At 43.2% G+C, this 17,907-nt stretch overlaps 1 protein-coding gene across 13 annotated transcripts in view; it reads left to right on the forward strand.

Annotated features, from left to right (window-relative positions):
* The first annotated feature begins 6 nt into the window (after nt 1–6).
* Nucleotides 7–17,907, forward strand: part of LOC105828853 (septin-7) — a 36,557-nt gene continuing 18,656 nt past the window's right edge. The window contains exons 1-2 of one of the 13 annotated variants that reach the window (XM_012667401.3): nt 7–2,450; nt 3,160–3,161. In XM_012667401.3, the coding sequence (XP_012522855.1) occupies nt 2,417–2,450; nt 3,160–3,161 (36 nt within the window). In that variant the 5' untranslated portion in view covers nt 7–2,416. Of the gene's footprint in view, nt 2,451–2,860; nt 3,162–3,812; nt 4,592–6,278; nt 10,983–17,907 lie in introns of those variants that run through there. The other 12 variants (XM_028192156.2, XM_036295530.1, XM_028192159.2 and 9 more) reach the window with 12 other exon arrangements.

The raw sequence follows: 17,907 nt of genomic DNA on the forward strand, positions 1-17,907 counted from the left end.
TCTATTGTATCACGTGATACAATAATTGCGAACGGTGACAGAAGGATAAATCTGAATAATTTTGTCAAGTGTCCTAATTAATTTGCAATGCGAAACAGAAATAATTCCTACAGCCACTTAAACGTCTTAGAAATATGTGGAAAAAAATTCTGAAAAAATCAAAGCTACACGAAAACTCTTGTCTCAAAGTTTAACAACTGCTATTTATTTATTTATTATTTTACTTGTTTTGTTTGATTTAATTATTAAATTTAGAAATTTTATTTCCGAAAGATAAAAATTCATATAAGAAAATTCTAAGATTCTCAGATTCCTAATTTTGACTTTAAAGATCCGAAGATTTGAAGCAAATTGCGTTGCTAATGGGAAATAATAGAATCTTTAATTCAATATAACATGCATCGAAGTTAGCCCTTTGAATGAAAAGAGCCAGATAGATTTTAGATATCTACGTACAATTATCCCCGAAATAGATTCTGATTGTGTTCGTAGTTTCATAGTTTCCGGCCTCGCTCGTTCGTGAAGTTCGAAATAGATATTCACGCTATTTGCACACCACGTAACGATTAGTTTCCTATTAAGATAAGATTGTACAGTTGTTTGACTGTTGTGTTAGTTCTGCATAGATAAAGCGTCGCTATTTTCACGGATGTCTGTTTCCCAATCGGTCGCGATAGGAGGAGGCATGACACAGAAAAGTTACGTACACTGAAAATATTTTTTTAGAATTAGATAAAATATTTGCACAGATCTTGATTGGCGTGGCTGTGTTTTTGGTTGTACAAAGTAAATGTATTCTTGAGAAAAAATTGAAGAATGAAACACACGATTTCGTTGAGGTTGACACAATCAGTTTTTGATTGCAATTACTAGACATTTAATCGATTATATATTTCAATTAAATTATTGTCTAGTGTTCCGACAACAAAAAAAATTTTTTTTAGCGAAGTAAACATATTTAACACTGCGCGTATCTTTAGAACACGTAACGTGAACCATGTCGTTAATTATATGACAGCTGCTGTAAATATAGTCTGATGAAACGAAATCCATTCCATTTTAATAAGCGGGTACTTTAGGAATTGAAAGAAATGAAAAAATATTGACAAAGCTGTAACAGAAAACCTTATGGTCAATAGCGTCAATATTGTCAGTATTTGTTAGTACTGGCAGTATTATTGACAATATTTCAACAATGTACATTAAGTAAACCGGTAAACGTGAACAGTAATAATAATAAAGACGCTAAATATTATGCAACTTAAAAATCCGGGACATTGACTCGAACTTGTGTTCCATCCCTTATGAATTCATATATGACGTTCTCATATATGACATCCCTTTATTTATATTACATTTTATATAAACCTTACATGGTCAATAATACTTTTAAAAAGTACTGACAACACTATTGATCATGTGCAATTATAATATTAATGGGTTGAATGTATAAACGATGATTCGGATTTCTTGATTCTCATTAGTATCTCTATATATTACTTATATATAACATACTATATATAATATATAACAATATTAATACATCATTAACTACACCCTACAATGGATTAATAACGTCAGAAGCACTTGTTGATACTGATACAGTGATCACTGAGCGTGTAGGGTCACAATTGGAGACGCTCGAAAATAAAATAGTCCACGGGGCCGGGAGAAATTCTACGGGGTTAAAGAATCAATTCTCTTAATCGATTACGGGGGAGGAGGGCGAGAGACGAGTGGCGAGCGGAGGGCAAGGGGACGATTCGACGAGCGAGGATAGAGGAGAGCGTGCTTCTTCGTCGCATAGTAAGAGAGGCGATCCGAGAGAGCGATCGCGAGCGAATCGCCCGCGCTGCCTTTGGTCGACGTTGGCCTTTAGTGCGACTCGCGTATCCGACACGCGTGCACGCACGCGATCGTCCACGTTATCTTCCGCATCGCGCCGAGGAGATATACACCAACGGCGCTCCCTCCCGTACGCTTGCTTACCAAACGCCCTCGCGAAAACCGGAGAGGTCAGCGAGATCGATCGATTATATCCGCGAGAGCCGGAGAACCAGTTCGGAGCCGAGATGAAAATCGGTAGAGTACGTCTTTAGACTCTCGCGTTCCTCGCCTCTTTAAACTTGCGGATATTGCCGTGAGTTCCTTACGGTCGAACCGTTAATTGCTGTAGATCGTGCATGCCAGTTAAGCTCGCCCGCGGCGGAGATTTTCCATCGCCGAAAAACCGCGTGTCTGATCGCCGGGCCGATATGTGTGTCGCGTGATACGCGTGAATTCCGATTATCCCGCGTGACTTTTGGAAAATCTATTTCGGTCGATGGCACCCCTCGGTGCGGCGCGTGTAGTAGTCGCTCACGCGATTCGCCACGACGAAGGAGTCCGACGATAGGACGCTAAAGGGAATATCAGGATGGAGGCTTCCATGAGCGCTCTGCAGGACGCACGTAAGATGCAGAACTTCATTTTTACTTGTACAACATCCTTTTCCCCGTTCTTTCTCTTTTCTTTACTTAAAGATCGACTTTGGTCATTCATTGCGCATTAATGTTACCTCGAATATCGCGGAGGTGAATTCTCTCGCTTCTAAAGAGGCTACATCTAATTCTTGAGGGAAAATGGAATTTAAACTCCCGAGGGGCACTCATTTTACAGCGCAGCTGTTGGAATTATTTTGTTTCCACGAAATGCGCAAATGCTACGTTGTTTAAAGCGCTAGCGAGATCAGTCGTGATGGCGAGGAGAAAATAACGTAGAATGCACAGTTTGAGTTTTTTTTTTTTTAATTTAATTGCAATAAATTGGTGCAAAATACATGCCTTTCGAAAAATAAAAACAAACTGATAGAAAGTGATTAAAAAACGTCAAATATAAAGATGTAAAATGTATATTTTTCAGTGCGGAGATAAATAATAATAATAATAATTCTAATGTGGCATTTTCTCCTTCTCCTTCCTCCCTCGCGTCCCGGACGATCCTCGTTTCTCCTTATCGTCCTTATCGCGGCGTTCCTCTGTCCTATGTCCCATCCACTTCTCTGATCTGTTTCCGGTGCTGTACGGATGCTGGACGACCGCACGCCGGGCGACTCCGACGACGACGATGACAATTGTGACGACGTCACCGGCGTCACGGTCACCTCGGCCACTACAACAGCGGTGAGTGTCTGTGTCTCTTTTTCTCTTTGATAAGGCTAGTCGCATTCCGATCGTTGGAACATTGAAGTCGACTTCGTGTCCGCAATATTAATATCGCGTCGTCTGAATTCAGCGTTCGCACGAATTGCTTGTCGAAAGCGGCTTTTTGCGTTGACTTTTTTTCCAGGGAATTTCCCCGCACTTTGCCTTATTAATGATAAGGCATGAAATCGATAATTGAACCTATCGAAATGTTGGTTGCCACCGCCTTTTCGCGGCGTTGATTGGTTCTGTTGGGTCGCTAAAATATTTGACTAATTTATTTACCACTCTGTATATGTGTATATAATAAAATTCTTGTTTAGTTAATGATTTAAATTATTTCGAGATGAACTTCAAAGGTTGCATCTCTCTGTGTAAATGTGACTTCTTCTTTGAATTTCTCAGATCTTCTATTCAACATTGCACGATATTTTCGCCTTTACGTATTCTATTCTGTGAAGCAACGTCAATTATAATTTGTACACTGAAAAGAAAAAGTAATATATTCAATAAAATATGTTATTGCGGGCTGCCAACTACAGATATACTCAATACAATAATATACGCTATTGCAGTATCAACATTGTACTTGCATTAATAACAAATATTATTGTATTGAGTATTTTATGTAGTTGGCAGCCCGTAACCACATATGTTATTGGCTATATTACATTTTTTTCTGTGTATAGATTCTATTTCTCTGCCATTCACTTAGTAAAGTTATTTTTATTTTCACGTTTCCGTTTCTAAGCCTGCGATTACAATGCCAACTACCCGTTCTTGAAGCTAGATAGCTTGAAGATAATAAATTGCCGTAAATTACATTCGACAAATTTATATTCAATAAATAATTTTAATTGCAAGCTAAATAATTTGCCCCACGATTAATTGCATTTATGAGCTTGAAACGATACGATTTCAATTAATGTTGGACGATGTAATATTATGTATATTCTTAATTTATCCTTTCTTCGTGCAGCTCTGATTTCACCGATACCCAAACCGCAGAACTCCGAGCACAACATACAAACCGTTCCGGCTTCAAACCACATCGTGCCGATTTTAAGTCGCGAATAGATAGATAAGAACCCTTCCAGTCCCGCGGCGAATTTTTTTCGGCCAATCCCATTTAGTTATCGTTATCGTTAACGCGCAATTAAAAGGCAATCGAGTGAAGAAAATCGCGCTCGCTCCTACAGTCGTGCAATTCCTTGTATTCCGTACACACGGGACTTATTAGCGTGTCGATAATTCGTAATCGTGAAAGTGAAACCTTTCCGCGTTGCAATTTGACAATCGTAAGCCGATCGGATAAATCGCAAGTCGACACGATGTCGGCGCCGAGACGCCGCTTGAATCCGGCCGTTCTCGCCAGATACAATTGCCAGAAGAATCAGCTGCCTCAACAGGTAGCCGTATATACATTCCATTCGCATCATGTAACGATAGTACCTTTCCCAAATGTGTGACCAGGCTCTTGTATCTCGTTAGAATAACGTCGCGCGAAATCTCCAGTCTTTCAGAACTTCGGCAACTGAGCAACGAAATTAAAATGATAAGATTGCATGCATGCAACATATTGACCGGTTATGTGTGCTCAGGTGCTAGAATTAACAGAAAACAAATGTGGGGTTAGCTTCTCAGAGTGACTCGAATAATATCTGCACGGATCGATAAAAAATGTAATATGTAAATGTAAATGTAAAAAAATTATAAATCTTTACGCCGTTAATACCGTCGTAACTTTAATTAATATACGAGTTAGCGTTGGATGCGCGACTCGAAGGGAAATTGGCGAAGAAACTATATACATCTTGAAGAAGCTGGGGTTTCCATCCCAACATTGTGGGTCGGAACCGACTCACGACGCATTGTCGCGAGCTGCATTCCGTTCGGGACGTTCTTTTATTCTCGTTTCGTTCTCTCGTACGTGCACTAACGCACTCACGCACGCACGCACGCACGCACGCACGCAGGCACGCGCGCGGACTTGACAGTTCGGTGCTCCTATTAACTCCAATGTCCAATTAAGGCCGCAAAACGAATGCGACTGCCGCACTACTTCCTAGTTGGACGCGCTCGAATAACAAGTACTTACTGCGTCGAGGCGAAGACAATCGCGATATCGCGAGAGCGTTGACACCGCGAAATCGAGAGAACGCCGCCGCCGAGAGTTCGCGTGCTCGAATCACTTGAGACTGATTTTGCCGCGTTTCAAAATATCCGTCGTCGTTGTCCTGGGTGACAAGCACGATCGCGTTCTTACGTGGCACGTTGACACGTAGGACCTTTAATCGTTTGATAAAATCGTATCTATCATCCTGTAATCTTCCCTATAATCTTGCGTACAGTTTCTAATCGCGAACAGCACGGAATTACAGTGGACGGAGCTGCTGCCGCGCTATTTTCGAAATTACGTTGGACTAATAGATATTAAATTTTATTGTCAACTTAGATTCTGCAACTAATTAATTAATATTTATCTAAATCCATTGAAAAATTTGCTTCGCGTCTCTGGAACATAATTTTCTTTCTGCTGTTGCTCCTGTGATTATTGAAGCAAATGTCCCAGGAAATTTATTATTATTATGGCTTTTTTATAAAATGTAATTATTATAAAAATATAATAATCTTGGTTATTTATAAAACAAGGAATAATCTTTCTACTTTCTGGAGGTAGACTAAAGCTTATAAATCTATCTAGCAAATTTAAATTTGTGTGTATTCTTATTTTATGTAAGATGAATAATTGAATTCTATAATTAATTGCATTTATAAACTCGTTAAATGAATATTAACAAATATGTTTTCTGCAATTTTTCGGTAATAATTGCATATAATATGCAACAACAACTCTGGCAATATATCTTGCAAGAATTTAATAACTAAATCTAAGAAAATTAAACAATCAATATAATCATATCTGATATACATTCAGATTTAATTAATACTCGTCAATACTCTGTTCACTGAAAATCATAAATTCATATTTCAATAGAATCAGAAGAGCGTCCCCAGCGAGAAACGATAATGAATTCGACACCAATTCGACGTCGAATCAACATCGAAATGATGATTTCGACGTCGAATCGATGTCGATTCGATGTACTATTTCTCGCTGGGTCTGCCACTGTCAAAGTAGCCGAGCGAAAATATTTCCGATCGACGACGTAGGGGAGAAAATTAATCTCCAAAGTAGCGTTTACACAAGAGTCGCGACGAAAGGAAAAGTGACCCCCCTCCCTCCCTCGTTCAAAGCCCCTGCGCGAAGGGTTGAAGGGTATTAGCAGGGGGGAGGAGGGCAGTGGCGCTGCAGTATCGACGCTCGATACCACTTCGGCTTCGCTGTCGCGCCGTGGCGAACGTCCCGGATTGGTCCGCGCGGCCGCTCGGTGGCGTTCGCGTCGCCACCACTGACCGCCGTGATTGGCTCTCGTGGTGAGTGTTTCTCCTCTTGCTCGCTCGCTCGCTTTCTTTATCTCTCTCATTCGCTCGCGTCGCCCCCTCGCGCTGCGTCAGGCGTGGTCGTCGTCGCAGTTCATCCGAGTCGGGCGCGGCGATCGTCTCGCGCGTCTGTGTCGTGGCTGGTCTCTCGAGAACGCGGTGAACTGTGAACCGTGCGTGGCGTCTCGCTCTGTGCGCGGTGGACGCAGGTATCGGTGCGGTGCGTCTCTCTTTATTATCTCTCTCTTTCTTTCTCTCTTTTCGCCCCGCGCCCCGTGAAATGAGAGTGAAAACGCGGCCGCGCTCGGCCGGCTCGTGAATCATCGACAACGCCGGCTTCTCCGAGTCTCCGGAGGGGCCTCGACACGGTGCGACGCGTCCTCCCGTTTTCTTTCTCTCTCTCTCTCTCTCTCGCACGCGCGCGAGGCCTACTCCCCTTCTCTCCGTTTCTCTCACCTATAGAGAACAACCCTCGTATCCCGCGCGCGCATCACCGCCTACGCAGTGAGCGTCGTCGGGCCACTGGTGCGGTGGAGGGACGGTTGTTACAGCGTGCCGCGATATTAGGACGAATTCACCGGAGCGGCGTCGAGATGCATGTGCGTGCCGACGCTCGACGGTGGTGGTGATGGTAGTGCTCTCGGAGGTGGCCGCGAATGGCGAGGCGCACTCCCTCAATGACGACGCTACCGGTCAGCGAGGAGAGAGAGTTCGTCGCTCCGCGCCGGTGAAACCGGTATTATTTTCGGCGGGGCCTCCGAAAGAGTGACCTCTATGTTTTATTCGCGACAATGGAAACGCGACGATCGCCCCCGGGGTGTCCGGAGCCCTCCGCGTAGTCATCCACGCGCCGAGAGTTGCATCTCCGACGAGGTGCAACCGGTTCGCGTCCCCAAAAGGACGCCGTTCTGTCACGCGAGAACCCGAATGGAGTTATGCTCATTCACGCACCGAACAATTCTCCAATTAATCGCCTACCGCGATCAGAAGGATTTGATTAACTTCATTTTCATCAATGTAGAGATTAACTCACACTCTTCATCTTTCTCTATCTAATTCTTCGGTAGAACTTGAAAAGGATGAAAAGAAACTCCTCTAAATTACAATCAGTGAAAGATACACTGATCTCACAGTGGTATACTTATAATTTGTCAATTAGCGAAATAAATACACCGGTCTTTCAGTGATTATACACTAATTTTGAAGTAAGAAGTGAAAATACACCGGTTGCAATTTAGAGAGAAAGGTAAATCAGGAATACATATGAATAATTCCAATATCAGCTGACGTGTATGATAATTCATTGTCTCGGTGGACACTTTAATCTCCAGCCTATACGAAGTGAGAAGATAGAAGTTAATCTACATTGATGTAGAAGTGCTGATATTTTGAAGATACCAGCTCCCGATCGTCGCCGGTCTCGCCGGAACAGCCCTTCCGCTCTCTCGCCCGATCGAGCGGAGACGAGCGGACGAAAAACTCGCGGCGCGTTTACGCGTTACATTTTTTTTTCCTGTTCTCTTTTCTTTTTACTCCGTTGCATTCCCGATATCGGAGTCATGCACTTGAGCGCAGTCGGCCGCTGGCAGTGAGTCAACGCGCCGAGGCGCTCATGCGTAAACAACTCGTAACGTTGTATATCGGATGTCTACAAACGAAACTCGCGTTCAATCTCCCCCGCCCCCTCCTCTCCCTCCGACATTCGAGCCAGAGGAACGATCGTATTCTGTGTGCTTATAAAATACAGGAATGAGTTTCGTAATTACAGCAGTAAAAGAAGTCAAGGGAAATGTGTTCCCGACTGCAATAGTTTTCCGTAAATCGTGCATACCGTATTGCTCAATTTTTCTTTGTAGCTATTTATGAGTTTTATTAGCTCTTTTAGCTCTTTCCAAATTTATTCGCGCGTAAATCCGGATACATTCTCTTTAAATCTCGTTGAATCGCGGTGCTTTACTTTATATAACTGAACATCGGTAATTATTCACTTTCAGTGATTTCGACTAAGAAAGGGAAACTCTCGCTGACCAGAATCAGTGTACTTTCATCATTGAAAAGCAGCGCATGCATCACTGATTGATGTAGCTACAAGTACAGCATTGAAATCAGACTGTCATTCAGTGAATAATACACAGATTCCGATTTAAAGAGAGAGAGAGAGAGAGAGAGAGCAGAATTCAAGATTTAATTCATCCCTGATAATTGCCATAATTGACATAATTACAAAGCTCTCGATAAATTAAAGGTCAAATTTTCCGAAACGTCGTAGACTATGAAACGTTTCAGGGTGCAGGATACCGTTGCACTTCCACTTTCCCAAAAGAGAGCTCGCGAGTATCGATTCTACAGTTCTCACGTTTAATTTCGTTTTTTCCCCCTGTTTCGTTTGTCGATAGATCTCGAGAAAAGTGCCGCGAGTCGCTTCTTCACGCGATACCGTCTTTCGTCGTCGTCGTCAACGTCTGGTTATCCTTGCGACGTGTAAGACGAGCCGGATGGTTCTCGTCCTCTCGTGGAGCACCACTCTGGCAGCGATAAACAAAACCATCGTACCATCGCGCGCGTATCGGCTTTCAACACGTTTCACCGGTGCGGCGCCCCCGATCGAGAGGCTTCTTTTTTTTTCCTTCCCCTCCGCGGCGACTTTGCCAAGCGCGAATTGTCAAACGTACATGTACGTGTAGAAAATACGAAGGTACCACCGAAAATGTTGGGAAACGTCATGAATTTTTGCGGAAGATTTGTCAGAACAAAATTGTCGTCTTTATTAAATTTATTTATTATTTTATTATATTACCAATTAAAAACACGCATTAATCGGTAATATTAATATCTCATATCACATATTTTGTAGGGTCTGTATTTATCGTTTTATTTACGCGTGATAAGTTTAAAGGTAAGAGGAAAGTGGTGTCCGCTTGATTGCACCGGCAAATTGGTCCTTTCGTTATCGGATATAAATGCGTTATCGCGCACGTGAGGCTCACTTTAATGAGCGAATACTGCTGAACGAGTATCGAATAAAGTTTCATGGGGTTTGAATCAGTCATTGCGCTTCGGCCGCCCCGAGATGCACGGTCGATTTACAGTTACTCGCGTTTTTTGCATATCGGCTCCGATCTTCGCTGCGCTCCGCCGATTATTTTTCGCGGTCTCTGTTTTCATAGAACTGTACACACCGGTAATATAATCGCGAACGGTAACGTATCGGGTGGTGTTTAGAAATTCGTGTTATTTTTATTCATTTTGTATTCTTGAATATATAAAATGTGAAGTTTAATTTTTCTGTTATCTTGTGTTTCTTCAGATAAAACATTTTTTCTGTTTTTCATATAAAATACGAAGGAGAAATCGTTAAGCGTATCGCTGCCCGGAAAAAGTATTGAGATTTTATATAGAGTCGTATAAAAGTTGCGGTTTATAAATTTTATAGCTTAAACAATTTATTAATACGATAAAGAAGTGACAGAAAAGGATCTTTCCATTTCGCCGAATTGCAAGAATTTCACTCTTACGAAACCGAGGCCCGGTAGCTCTATAACTTCAACACTAAAATCTTTCTCTTACGCAATAATACATGTATCATTATCCCTTTCGCGTACACGCGTCTTACGCTACAAATTAAGTGATAAAATAAAATCAATTTTACATGATAAACGCGTTCGCTCCGAGGTCGTCGCCGTGGACACTTGTTATCGGATCGCAATAATCTTTTTTTCTTCTACACCACGCAACAGGAGAATACGTGACTCTGGTGCGTCGAATGGAAGGCGCAGTCATATGCACATGTGAAACGTGAGCGGACTCTTGTAAGCATCTCTCGGTTTTCGGTTTAAAGGATTAAATCCCCTGTCGAGTCCCCGCGGCGATCTCCTGCGGGAGAAGGAAAGAGAGAGCGAGAAAAAGAGAGAGAAAGAAAGAGTAGCCGTCCCTCGTGGTGAGAGCATGTCGACGACGGAGAATCAGCAGCAGAACGGTACCGCGGGCGGCGCGCAGAGCAACGGCATCAAGACCCTATCGTCATCGTCCTCGTCCTCGTCGTCCGCGGCGTCGTCCACGACGTCGGGCGTCTCGCCGTCGTCCGCCGGCCGCGTCGGCCTACCCAACAACAGCAATTCGTCCTTCCTCTACAGCAGCAGCACGATGCTGAGCCGGGAGAAGACGCGGCAGGTGCCGCCGCCGACCCTGCCCAAGTACACGTCGAGCTTCAACGCCGGGTCGAACGGCGGCGGCACGGCCGAACGGCTCACCAGGGACCGCGAGGCCGGCGGCAGTTACAGGCTCGCCAGCCTGGACAGACTCGCCCTGAGACAGAGGATACTGGACGGCGAAAAGGCGAACGGCGAGCCCATCTCGGTAAGCGAGAGTCTCGGACGCGCTAACTCTCCTCATAGGCGCCGGAGGTTTCCGACTTGGCCCTTATCTCTTCTGCTTTCTTTCTTTTTTTTTTTTCTTCTTCCAGCGGATCTACACGTGTCATGTCGGATAAATATAGGTTTGTTCCTCCTTTAGGTTCTAGAACTGAACTTCTCGTATGGTTTAGCTTTCCTCTGATTCTCTCCAACGTGAGGCCTGAAGAAGTCCAAGTCCTTGGAAAAGAACGAGTCTTATAGCTCTCGGTGCGATTTTGAATTTTACACTTGAAATTCAAAGACAGGTTCTGTGCACTTTGTTCCGACTCACTGGCTAGTAGTATCCAGGCGCGAGCCAAGTCGTTTCTGTTTTAAAATAGTCGGGAAGTCTCTGGGAAGTCACTCTCGAAAGTTTTGATAAATATTCATTGAGAGACGCTATAGTTTTATTCCTGAAAACAAAGAAAGGAAGTAGATACTTAACGAGCATTATCCTAGCTTATGCTTAAAGGATGTTCAGTATTAACTACTGTCGTATAAAAGTTTTCAAGAGAACTGGCGGAAATTTTCAAAGAAAAATACTGGCGGAAAATTTCGGCCAATTTTACCGAAACTTTCCCCGCAAATTGGCATTATCGTACAGAATTCTACATTATTCACTGCGACGAATTATAATTTTCTATGATACAGCAACAGTTAGCCTCGTTTTCTCCAAATATCTCTAGATAATATCGATTTGAGAAACACTGTCGTGTAACGCTCGCGATAAAGGAGGCAAACCTCCCTCGCGATGCTTTTCGGACCGAAGGGTAGTTTGGGTTCGGGGGGTGCCGTATCGAGGGTCTCACCCCCGATCCACTGGTACGCAGTAATTCGTGAGTCACACAAAGACCTGCGTGTCTGCGCCTCGTATTTAAATTGCGAGAAAGTTTCTCGTTTATCGCGAAGCTTTTAAAAATGTTTATTGGTTACGCTTACCAATTACGAGTCGACATGCATTGCAGTACCTTGAAACGTTGTAATCTCGAAGTTTATTTGCATTTAATCCGATATTTCAACCGAGGCTTGCACAACTTAATTAAATTTAAGTTAGCGCGTGTAGTAGTGAAAAATTTGTTGAAGGTTGGAAAGATATGGTAAACGTTCGTTTCCCTCTTGACATTAAAACACGTGTAATCGCATATAAACAAACGCAATACTCTCAGGCGCGCGTGAGAATTATCGACCACGAAAGTGGCTCGTTGTGCAAAGGAGAAAAAAAGGGTAGGCAGGGAAAATGAGAAACAAGCGTGAGGAGGGGAAATGTAATGAGGGGGCGCGAGGGCACGCGCACGATGATAAAAGTGTCGCTCGACCCTGAAGAGATGGAGGGTCGACGAGCTCTCGCGAGGTCTGACACATTTTTACGAACGAGGAAACGACGATAAACTGGCAATACGTGGTGAAAGAGGGAAATACACGCTCTTTCCTCGAAACATCCAACAATCGTGCCATTCAAGCCTGCCGATATCCGGAGAAGTTATAAATTTTTCCTCTCTATCGCGACACACAACTCGACTTTGTTCTACGCGGTGAAACCATGTTTTTCTCGTTCGACACCAAATGCATTTCACATCGACGCACGTTTCGTGTGTCGCGCTGCGATTTTTCATTTTTCATTCACGCACGAAAATATTCTCAGTGTGACAATCGATCGTGAATCCAAGTGAATTCTTGCCGAAATTTCCATCTTTTCTCCATTATTCTATTACGGCACTGGCACATTTTTATGGGTTTCTGCGTTTATCAGCTTGTTACGATACAACTGATCTAATAAATTGAATCACGGCCAAATTCATCTGACGTGAACGATCACGTCAGATGAATTTGTATTTCTTATATGTTATTTATATGTTATTTCTTATATGTTACTTATATGTTACTTTCCACGTAAATATGTTCGTTCGAACGAGAAAGCTTTGCGTCTGACTCTCTCCTTTCTCTATTAATTGCATAATATATTAATAAATAATTAATACAATTATATGCTTTATGATAATTCATGTTATTCAAGATTAAAAGAACCGAGTTATTAACGAGAATATTTTTCCTATTTGTTAAAACACACTTTTTATGTTAATATATAGTTTATCATAATTTTATTTAGGTTAATTATATGGCTTTTTAATTTCGAATATTAGAGAGAAAACTAGGACGTGTTTCGAAACGATGTCTGTTATTTACGAGCGCTTCTTGTAATGGAGTAACTTTTCCGGACGGCAATTAAATTACGAGGCAGCGCAATTAAAAGTTAATACATCGCAATTAAGAGATAATCTCCGTCACATTTACAAAACAATCCGATAATTCGTTTTCACCCAAGTAATGTCGCGGACAAAAGTAGCGAAAATTGAAATAGCGGATTTGCATTGTTGGCGACGCGTGGGCGGCTAGCTCGACAGCAGAAATCCGCGCTGCCCTTTTCGAAAGGGTGCGTAAATTAAGCAGGAAGGAGCGGCCCTTTCCCCCCCTCGCGTCCAGGACACGTCGTGGCGTGCGACGAACGTTAACGATTGTCTTAAAGGCGAGCGAGTCATTTACGCGCTGCGTTGCGCAATCGGCATTGTGTGTCGAAGTCGCGGCGGCGCATTGTTCGACGATTTGCGAGCTACTTTCGGTCGCGAGCGCATTCCGCATTTGGCCTAACCCAGTTTTCGTCGGAAAAGCGAACGCGTCCGAAATTCAGTCCAAGCTTCTCATTCTCCCTCGATAATTAGCGGAACTCGACGTGTTCCGCGCCGCGTTCACTCATTTCTCATTACGTTATTCCGAGACCGAGTAGCAAACTTCTCTTTGATTTCCTCTTTCAATATCGCATTCGGATCATTTCTTTTTCTTTTTTTTTTTCAATTTTTCCTCAATTTTTTTCTACGTCAAATATCTCCGACTCATCGTTTTGTCGGTTTGATTATTTTAAAGTGACTGGATAGTAAGAATGTATTTTCACTGTTTCCTTTCTTCTCCTCGGTCCCACAGTTTGCGCTTCCTGTCGTGACTCTCTTGAGGCCTGCCTTCGACGTGCACGTAATCAAATCGTCGCTCGACTCGATAACGACTGTCGTCAGCTGCCTCTACCGCGGAATATACGCACGCCTCTATATCTCTCTCTTTCTTTCTCTTTCGCCCGTCAACGACGTTGCATAATGAATCGAATCGCGAGTCTCGGTCGCGGTGGCCCAGATTTATACGGCATCGAGCGTTTATTCTCGTACCGGGCGTTGAATTCTTCATGAGCCGCCGCCGTCGTCGCGGAGAGAAAGAGAGATGCAAACGGAGACGATAATTGACGCAAATGATGAACTCTTAGGCGTAATGGGGCCTAAGTTGCCGCCAATGAGGACGTGAATACGTCTCTTCCGCTTCCGCGTCTCTCTCGCGAGCCGGAAGATTCAAACGAGATGTTTTTGCGAGCGAACTCGCATATAAATGATGTATGCCAGTATTATATATTTTATGATATAATCTACATTATTTTGCTTTTATGATTATCTATTTCTTTTAATTTTTTTTTATTTTTTTTTTAAGGAGCTTTGAATCGAAAAATGTAGATTATTGTAGATGAGGCGGTTCAAACATCTTACTTTTTTGAACAAGAAATGTTCCAGTGATCGGAAAAGATGTCAGTTCAATGGAACGATAAAAGAGAGTATTTCTCATCTTAATTTCCTAATTTCTTGTTACGTCCGTTTCGCTATGCGGTCAGCCATTATCATGTTACGGAAAGAAATTAAAAATTAATGAACGAGTAGACGATCATCTTAGAGAATGTGACAGCGATTATATTATTGAATGAACAAATGATATTAACAAAACTATCATATTGCTTGCATTATTTTTGTAAAACGAACGAGAAACAGTTTTTTTTTTTTTTTGCGAGAAAGGAACTGCGTGTGTTTTTCTCTTCTCGGGATAATCGGTGAACTATTAAAAGCCTCTTGAGAACACTTAGAATAAATTCATCTAATTTTGAAGAAACACGCGACTCTTGAAATGTCATAGGGTAACAGTACTGAAATACATGCTTTCTTTTCTTGTAAAGGTTGAACGATTCGAACTTAACTTACATTAACGAGCATGAGAGTCCGATCGATGCCGGCGCAATAATTCCGCGGCTAATAAAAGGGGCGTTTCAGAAAGAGAAGATCGCGATTGAATCGTCAGCTCAGCTCATTAATATTTAAAACCAACGGCGGTCAGGAAAAGAGAGGAAGCCGTGTTCGCTGGAATTTTATGAGTGCGCCTATTATGCAGGCGGCGAACGGACCTGCATTCGCCACTTTTTACTCGGGTAACTGTGTTATAATGCGGCGAAATTTACGAGAGAGAGAGAGAGAGAGAGAGAGAGAGAGAGAGAGAGAACCCTTTTAAAACGCGCAGAAGCGCGACACGTTATTCGTGGGGGAAAAGGAACATCGAAAATTGCATGCTGAAAATTTCGCTCATTTTTCATACGACGACGTAGCGCCACCGTAATTCGAATACTCGATACGATTATTTATTAGTTCATAAATGACGAAAATACATCGGCAACTTGTGTGCAGCGGCCCCGGCGTAATTTAGCCCGACGATATCGCGTATCGATGTAGGCGTTAAACGTAGGTGTTATCATTTATCAGCCTCGCTCGAGTACACTCACGTGTTTGTTCCCGTTTGACAATTAATATGGTTTACGTGTGATACTCCCGCACGTATACGTGCAACAATAACAATAACGACGCCTCGCTGTTGAAAGAATAGCGCTCAGCGAATATCTTTGTCGTTACACGGAGATAATTTTCTCTTAAAAATCACCCTTAAAATCGTGGTAATTGTGAGACAAACGTGAACCTCGAAGAATTTTACTGTGCTTTTAGCAAAATTTTAGTAAGTTTTACTATACTTCTAACAAAATTTACTAAAACTTTGCCAAATTTTATTAAAATTTTAGTAAATTTTGTTAAAAGTATAGTAAAATCCTTTGAGGTTCACGTTGTCTCACAATTACCACGATTTTTAAGGGTGATTTTTAAGAGGTAAATTCTCTCCGTGTAGGAACACACGACGGCCAGAATTCCCGTCTACTCCGGAAGACGATTAATCAATTCCAAACGATCTCGTCGGGCGTTTTTAACGAAACTCGTAATTACTCGGGACACGCAAACGGCACTTGATAAACGATTCGCAATTTGTATCCGCTTATCGAACATTATGACGAGCGTTGGATCCCCTTCTCCCCTTTTCTCTCGCTGGAAATCTTCAATTGGAGGATGTCCGTGTCGCCTTCGCGCGTCGAGAAAACGGAAAACGGAGCACGTGCCGGCGCGAGCACAACGCGGTCGTTAAGGTGAAAGTTCATTCGTCGGCGAGCAGCAGCGCGATCCTCGAGAGCGATGGCGCGACTCGAAAGAAGATGAAAGGAGGAGAGGCCAGACTCTTTTTTCCATACGAGTGGACCGCGCCTCGCACCGCGCGCTCGAGAGGAGTTTAACGAGACAAAAGCGCGCGGTCGCGATGCATTTTCCACGGAAATCGATTTAATCGAGTCACCACGACGACGATGACTCGCCGCCACCCGGTCGATGGCGGCGGTGGTGGTGGTGGTGGTGGCGAACGAGAGAGAGTATTGACCTACGGCAGCGGTTCCCAAGCCTGGGGCGAGGGAGAGACGCGTTCTTTCTCTCTGTGGGTCGCGCGAGTTCGAAGGTAACGGGGTCGAGAATAATGAAAATCGAAATTGCAGAACTGAAAAAGGTGCGCCGTGTTTTTCGTCGATAGCTTCCGCCTCTCTTCGTGTACGCCGAGATTCCTCGTTTCAGCGTGTTCCGTGAGGTTTTTGCTCGTCGATCTCGTTTCGGGTGCTCTCCTAAAATTTTTGGGTACCCATCAAGATTTTATTTCACTCTGTACACTTTGTACTACATTGCGCCAGGATGGAAAGGCGTTATAACCGTTTTCCTAAATTGCGTAACTTTCGTGTAGAGGCAAACATTTCAGTTATGCGTTCCGGGAGATTGAGATCAAGATTGACGTTAACTTTGTTAGTGGCTGAAGCTGTCTTCTCCGCGACTTCTCCGCGCGTTCTCTCTCATCTCGAAGAATACGTTGGAGCGTGTGCCCGACGCAGAATCGGGTCAGCGTTACTTTTCTCCTTTCTCTCTTTCTTTCTTCGCGCGTCTTTCCCGAAAGACCGGACCGTTCGCCAAGAGACTCGTAACAGTTTCATATTGCATCGAATGATGCTGCGTCGATGGACCGGTTTTCTGTTGTTGCGCACGTTGGTTCCCAGAGTCGCTTTGGGTACGCGAGAGAGGCAACCCTCCCCGGAGGGGAGGTGTGCACTATGTCATCGTTTCTTTCGACGACGGCGGAAAAACAATAGCTACGAGTGCGAAGTGGCACTCTCGCGCAGCAGTCGCCGGGGTCCTCCAACCCGCGAGGGACGATGACCACGAGTTCGACGCTTGACTCCGGACGTCGAAAGCAGAGCTCAACTAACAATTGATTACTGTATACTGCTGGCGAGGCGCCTCGAAAGAGACGGATGTAAAAGAAATCGTCTCTTTCCAGAGCCTATTAGAGTAATACGCTCGTTACAATTTTTAAAGGAGACACGCGAACCGACGACGTCGCGTCTCGGATTTCTCAGATTCCGTTCTTACGTCGGGTGAATCTAAAGATAACATTTGCTTTAGAGCCTTAAAATAAAGCCCTAATTGTGGATCATTTAAAGTTATAATAATTTTCATTAATTCGCGCAAATTTAACAGACACTTAAAGAAGTGTAAGCAGTGAATATATAATTTTTAAGAGAAGTTATTATATATTTAATAAATTTATATAAAAGGTACAGAGAGAAAGATTTCTTTAGATTTAATAAACAGTTTAGTTCGACTATTCCAAAAGCATAGATT

This window comes from Monomorium pharaonis, chromosome 1, assembly GCF_013373865.1.
Source record: "Monomorium pharaonis isolate MP-MQ-018 chromosome 1, ASM1337386v2, whole genome shotgun sequence".
NCBI lineage: Eukaryota > Metazoa > Arthropoda > Insecta > Hymenoptera > Formicidae > Monomorium > Monomorium pharaonis.